The sequence below is a fragment of the Phyllostomus hastatus genome, unplaced genomic scaffold (genome assembly GCF_019186645.2).
Source record: "Phyllostomus hastatus isolate PE091 unplaced genomic scaffold, TTU_PhHast_1.1 phas_scaffold_255, whole genome shotgun sequence".
In the NCBI taxonomy this organism is placed as follows: domain Eukaryota; kingdom Metazoa; phylum Chordata; class Mammalia; order Chiroptera; family Phyllostomidae; genus Phyllostomus; species Phyllostomus hastatus.
Genome location: NW_025334019.1, coordinates 1144105 through 1151160, shown reverse-complemented (window position 1 = coordinate 1151160; position 7056 = coordinate 1144105). Strand labels below are relative to the sequence as shown.

General features: G+C 50.3%; 1 protein-coding gene across 1 annotated transcript; it reads right to left on the bottom strand.

Moving 5' to 3' along the window:
- Positions 1 to 1404: 1404 nt before the first annotated feature.
- Positions 1405 to 2235, bottom strand: LOC123804940 (olfactory receptor 3A1-like). Its single transcript, XM_045817377.1, has one exon. The coding sequence runs from the start codon at positions 2233 to 2235 to the stop codon at positions 1405 to 1407; it is 831 nt and encodes a 276-aa protein (XP_045673333.1).
- Between the last annotated feature and the right edge of the window lie 4821 nt (positions 2236 to 7056).

The window sequence follows — 7056 nt, the reverse complement described above, 5'->3', positions numbered from 1 at the left end:
GGCAAGGAGTGCTACAACTAATAGCATAAACAATAAAATAGTTTTAAAAATTAAAATAAAATGAAATACATTCTGCTTCAATCCCTGGCAGGGCACATGTAAGAATTAGCCAATGAATGCATAAATATGTGGAATGGCAAATTGATATGTCTCTCTCTCTCTCTCCTTCCTTCTCTTTCTCTAAAACTCAATAAATTACATTTTTTTAAAATAAATAAATGCTGTTTTGGATGAAAGCACCAGAAAGAAAGTGAGAAGACAAACAATTTAGAAAAAAGATTAGTAAGCCAAATAAGAAACAAAAGTTAAGAACTTTAAAATGAAACTCTCTTTTAGAAATCTCTGTAAGACAAAGAACTCAGAAGAAAATTGTACCTCTGACAGGAAGATGGAATTCATGGGATAAGAATTATAGACGGTTAATGTGCATGTGGTATGACCCGACCTATGTAAAAAAAAAATTATCTTAAAAATGCAACCCCAGCCAGATGTCTTGGTGTGAGTGTTACCCTCTCTCTCTCTCAAGCATATCTTCAGGAAAGAACTTTTAAAACTTTAGAGTCATATATTGTGAGAAAAAAATCAAAAGAGAGCACTGGCTGTTGTGGCCCAGTGGATTGAACACCGGTCTGTGAACCAAAGGGTCATGGGTTAGATCCCCAGTCCGGGCACATGCCTGGGTTGCAGGCCAGGTCCCCAGTAGGGTGCATGCAAGAGGCAACCACACATTGATGTTTCCCTCCCTCTCTTTCTGCTTCCCTTCCCCTCTCTCTAAAAATAAATAAATAAGTAAAAGCTTTTTAAAAAATCAAAGAAGCAATGTACAAAACTGTTAATAGTGGTTAGTGCAGAGTCAGATTATGGGAAATTCTTACTTTCCAACAACACAACTTTGTATAAAGCATGAATGATGTTATGATAAGCATATATTACAACAGGAAACAATTAAAACTGTGTCAGTAGGAAGAACTGTAATTACATTGTGGTCCCGTTGTGTTTCTTGCTTAAATATGCAGGTAGAGACATTTGCAGTTCAAAAAGAAACCTGAAGGAACCATCTAACTGTTCACAAACTGTTCAAAAACATTCTCTCGGGGGGATGGGGGGAGATGGTTGAGGGTATTTTTCATCATTTCACAAGTATCTGTAACTGCAGAACTGACCCAATGAACATATTTTACTTCCATCAGTGGAAGAAAACATTTTAAATTACAAACTGCGCCACAGAGGCACGGGATCTCTGCTGGTATGGGGGGAAACCTGGCACACAAAGTAGGGTTCAGCAAATGAACCATGCACATGAAATTCCAAGCTCCTGTGTTACTGCACTCACCCTCGAGTGCCCGGTCCGTCCCAGCCTCACTGTGGAGAACACGTGTGGCCTTGATTTGATGTGACAAGTGCCTAGCAGGCACTTTCTTTCCCAAGGACCTTAAATAAAGCCCCCTTCGCCTCCTTGTTTTGCACGCTGTAGATGATGGGGTTGAGCATGGGAGTGAGGACCACGTACAGCACAGAGAGCAGCCGGTCTCGCAAGCCCGAGTATGCAGAGCTGGGAAGGATGTAGCAGAGCCCTGAAGTGACGTAGAAAATACAGACCACAGTGACGTGAGCGCCACAGGTGGAAAAGGCTTTCCTTCGGCCCTCAGCACAGTGGACCCTGAGAACAGCGGCCACAATGTGCATATAGGAGATGACAACCAGGGCGCAGGGGGCAAGAGCCACCAGAAAACCAAAGAAGACCAGGGCGAGTTCACTTGCCTGCGTGCTGGAGCAAGAGAGTTTGAGCAGTGGAGGGAGGTCACAGAAGAAGTGAGTGATGAGGCGAGGTCCGCAGAATTTGAGTAGAGCTGCAAGGGTGGTGTGGGTGAGTGCATTGGCCAAGGCAAGAAGGCAGGAGATTGAAGCTAGTCCTGCCCGGGTTCTTAAGAATATCTGGGCAAGACAAGCACGATAGGGCATGGTCCGCACTGGTGCCAGCAGATGCACCAGCACCTGAGGCACCGTGTTGGAGACATAGGCAGTGTCCAGCAGCGACAGGTTGGCTAAGAAGAAGTACACGGGAGTGTGGAGCCGGGAGTCCATTACAATGAGGCTGACGATGCCCAGGTTCCCAACCACAGCCACTATGTAGACCAGCAGGAAGATGGCAAAGAGCAAGGGCCTCAACTCCTCTGTGTCAGTCAACCCTTCCAGAAGGAACTGGGACACTAGGGTCCCATTTTCCAGCCACATGGAACCACGCACAGAAACCTGCACCTGTAGAGTCCCACAGAGACTCAGATGAGGGAGTAAGTTCGGAGTTCAATTGACAAAGGGAGTGGGGGTGAGGGAAGGTCCAGAGACAAAGCAGACAGCTTTCAAGCTGACGGGATGAAGACTCAGGATTGGAGGAAAGGAGGTCAAGCTGAAGAGCCCAGCGGGAAGGTAGAGGCCAGCAGAATGGAAAGGGTAGCCCCCTCAGCCCCCACACCAAGAGGAGGTGCACACGCCTTGACGTCACAGTGCACGCACCTCCTGTCAGGGTATCAGAGTCAACCCCTCGGAATCCTCTCCCTGAATAAATGACCCTGGACCTTGTAACTTTCCGAAAGGGCCCCGTTATTTCACCATCGCCAGTCCAGCAGAGGCCCAATTCAGGATCACTGATAAGACATCAGTCAGGTGTCTCTTTCTGCTCTTCTGAACCTTTCAGTGCCTTCCACATCACTCAAAGTCAAAGCCAAAGTCCTCCCCAGGGCCCACCAGGCCCTCTGTGACACACCCTCTCCTCTCCTCTCCTCTCCTCTCCCTCTCCTCTCCTCTCCTCTCCCTCTCCTCTCCTCTCCTCTCCTCTCCTCTCCTCTCCTCTCCTCTCCTCCCCTCCCCTCCCCGATCTTCAGGCAAGAAAGAGGTCTGTCAGCTCCTTGCCCCATATTGCATCTTCAGACCTATTTACCGAAGTGAACATCCTTGCCTGTTGCCGCCCTCCTCACCAAGGCTAATTTCTACAGCTGCCTCCTCTTCTCGATCCCTGGAAATTCTTTCACATGGGAAACTACTAGATGCCACTGAATTGTTTGCTTTAAAATGGTTACTTTCATGTTATGCCAATTTTACCTCAATAAATAAGGAAGCAAAGTAAAGATTTTTTTCAGGCATATAAAAGCAGAGATCATTTGTTATCAGCCCAACACCTGCACTGTAAGAAATATTAAGGACAGTTCTCTATAAGGAAGGATGATACGAAAACATTTCAGGTTCGATCCTTTGTCAGGGTGTGTGTGGGAGGCAACTGATCGATGTTTCTCTCTCATATCAGTGCCCCTCTCTCTCCCCCCCTTTGTACAAATCAATGAATGTATTGCCCGATGAGGATGAAAAAAATTGACACAGCGTGTCCACACAAAGACTTGAACATAAATTTTCCTATCCACTTCATGAATCATAACCCCAATTTGGATACAACCCATGCTGTGGTTAGACAAATCATGGTACACCTGTCCAGCAGAATACCACTCAGCAATAAGGAGGGATGAACTACTGAAATACCCAACTACTTGGATGGATCTCAAAATAACTACGCTAAGTAAAACAAGAGTACCTACTGTGTAATTCTGTTCAAATGAAATTCCAGAAAGGGCGAATCTAACCTACATTTGTTGCCTGGGGGCAGGATGTAGAGGAGGGGATTGGCTGTGAAGAGGCACATCCCCTGAAGAGGAGAATTGTGAGAGTGGTGAAAATGTCCTCTACCTCGACTTCATTTGTACACAGCTTTGTCATTCTCAGGAAACTGTGTAGTTAATATGCGTGCACTCTTCCGTAGGTACCTTTTGCCTCAACTAACTTGTGCAAGAACCAAACACAGAAAGGATGACCAAAAAAAACAAAAAATGAATGACAAAGTGGTTGCTTTAAATCAAACCATACCTATTATATTAAATGTGAATTTGCCAAATACTTCCATTTAGAAACAGACATTATTGGAAGGAGTTTTTTTAAAGAACCGCACTACTGGCTGTTGACATGAGCCACAGTTACAGTACAAAGACACCAATAAGTTGGACGTATGTAGGAGGATGGACAACGGCATAAAAAGGAAATAGTACAGAAAGCAGGCTGAGGTAGTTATATCAATATTAGACAAATCAGCCTTCAAGGAAAGCTGTACTACCAAGATAAAGGGATCAGTTTCATAACAGTAAAAGTAGGGACTGATCCATCGGGAAGATACAACAACCATAAATATGTTAATGCCTATTAACATATCTGCAAAATACGCGAAGCACACACCCACAGACCTCATAGTTGAAAGGGGCAGGGCGAAAATCACAGTTGGAGATTTTTAACATCCTCCCTCAGTGAGTGACAGGAGGAGACAACACAGCCCATTGAGATGGAGAACAGGGGCTGGCAAACTACAGCCCCCTGCCCAAGGGCGGCTCTCTGCCTGCTTCTGAATGGCCCATGAGCTAAGAATGTGTTTTCACTTTTAATGGGTAGTGAAGAGGAAGGCAGGGGAGGAGGGGAGGGATGGGAGTGGGGGAAGGGAAGGTGCGGGGAGGAAGAAAATGGGGGGAGGAATGCGAAGAAAGAGCAGCAGCGGCTACAGTGACGCTTGTGACTGAAAAAGCTACAATTTTCACTGTCTGATTTTTACCTTAAAGGCTTCTTGGCCCCTGCCCTGGCTGCTGTGGCCCGGTGGATTGACTGGTGGCCTGGCCAGTGGGCCTAAAGGTCTCTGGTTCAGTCCCACATGCCAGAGGCAACCAACTGGTATCTCTCTCACACACTGATGTCTCTCTCCCTCTCCTTCTGCCTCCCTTCCCCTCTCTTCAAAAAATAAATAAGTAAAACTTTTAGAAAAGTTTACGGCCCCTGACATAAAAGGCCTGAACCATATTCTCTCCTACCTGAAATGCATTTCCATGTTCAGAACACTAAGTACGAAGTCTGAATTTTACATCTGTGTAGATCAGACACTCTTTTCAAGGACAGGGTATGTTCACCAGGATAAAGCATTTGCTGGGCCCAAATCAATTCTCATCGAATAGTTTAGAAATTAAAATCTTGCGGAGTATGCCATCTGACCAGCCCGGTGTGGTTCCCCATTTTAAAGGAAAACTTTCAGCCTTTCACTGCTGAGTATGGGGTTAGCTGTGGGGTTTGTCATATAGCCTGGTCTTTACGTTATATTGAAGTATGTTCCCTCTATCCCCACTGGGTTGAGAGTTTTACTTTTATCACGAAAAGACGTTGAATTAGCCCAGTGCGTTTTCTGCATCTGTGGCGGTGACCATATGATGTTTAATCTTTCATTCTATTAATGTGGTGTCTCACAGAGATTTCCATACATCGAAACGTCCTTGTTCAGTTCAGGAGAGGTCCTAGGCCCGGCCTGCAACGGGGAACCCCTCCTTTCCCCTGTCCCCCGCCCCCCTACCGCCAGACCCGGTGGGGGATGGAGGGTGGGGGTGGGGGCGAGGGAGCATAGGGGGATAAATGAGTGTGACTCCTGCTGGGAATCCCCCGAGGGCTGGGCCCCACCCTGCGCACACAGATTGGGGCCTCAGCCAGGGCCTGGAGTGCAGCCCTTAGCACAGAAGCGCCTGAGTACTCCCAGAACTGGATGACAGGTGACCAGGGGTCAGCGAGCTGGTCTCAGCCGAGGCTGGCCTGGCGGTGCTGGCACTGACTAGGAGGCCCACCCCCAAGCTTGGGGCCCGAGGTCAGCCCGCCTCAGCGAGCCTCAGCAAGGACGCCCCTGTGCCAGAGCACCGCTCTCCTGGCAGGTAACAGCCCAGTAGCACAGTGTTTCTCCACGTGCACGGGGGGGGGGGGGGGTTACACAGTGCTCTGTGGGGCGGAGCTCCATGAGGGAGCCCTCATTGGCTAAGCGGTCTCTGGGGTCTCCCGGACCAGGTGGCAGGAACCAGGCGCTGTCCCTGGACCTCCAAAAGGGGCGGTTTGCGCAGGCGCCTTGGAGACCCTGCGTCGGACTGCGTGGGAAGGGGTGGAACCTCCTGAGAAGGCCTCAGTCCATCCTCCGCGGGCTGAGAGGGTCGGCCATCAGGTGTAAGTCGAGCTCTGAGGGCAACCGGGAGGTTGCAGCAGCCATGGAGGCTGCAGACGAAGATGCAGGTGGTACGGCTGGTGCAGGGAGTAGCCTCGGCGGCCCTGAAGACCAGTGTGGCACCGGAGGCCCTAACAGCCGTGGTCTCCCCAGCGTTCTGGAAGGTCACGGTGGTCTTGGCGACCCTAGTGGCTCTGGTGATGTGGACACCCAGAGCGGCCCTTGCAGCCCTGCTGACCGGGGGTGTCTGTGGCACTCCTAATGGCCAGGGTGCTCCCCACAGCCCCCCTTGCCAGGGCGACCCTGGAGACGAGGAAACGATGGGATCAGCAGCCATTGGTGCTCCCAATGTCCAAAGGGCTGCACGTGCCTCAGGGCCAGCGTCAGTGTCTGTAGGACCAGGAAACCGGAAGATGACCTTGTATCCTTTCCAACGCGCCCCTGAGGCCCGGTGGCCAAGGGATGGTTCAGGGACATCGCGCAAGGCCAGGGTCTGTCTTTTGGGGACAGGGCACAGGGCAGACGTGGGGAGACAAAAATGGGAGCGGGGAAGGGAGCCTGGGGTAGGCTGGTGGGAGGGGAGTGGACACCTGAGGAGGCTGGAGGGTAGGGAAGCAGGCCTGAGGGAGTGGGGGAGGTGGGACGGGATGAACTGAGTGAGGAGGGAGGCAGGCGTGGAGGTGGCCTGAGCGGAGGTGGCTTGAGCTGGCAGAAGAGGGAGGGTGGGGGTGGGAGGGAAGCTGGGGGTGGAAGACTCCAGGGGAAGGCTGGGGTGAAGGCCAGCCTCCGAGGTGTGAGGAAGCCTGAGGCTCGGCCAAATTCAGCTGCGGACGGTGCCTTAACCACGTCTCCCCCCAGCAAGCTCACTGTGCCTTTCCGGTGCCCCCTGGAGGCAGAGATAGCCCGCAGGTCCATGGACCAAGAGGAGCAACACCAGCTGCAGGCGGTGGGGAAGGAGTTCAAAGTGAAGGGCAGCGTCCTGGCTGTGTGAGTTGTAGTAG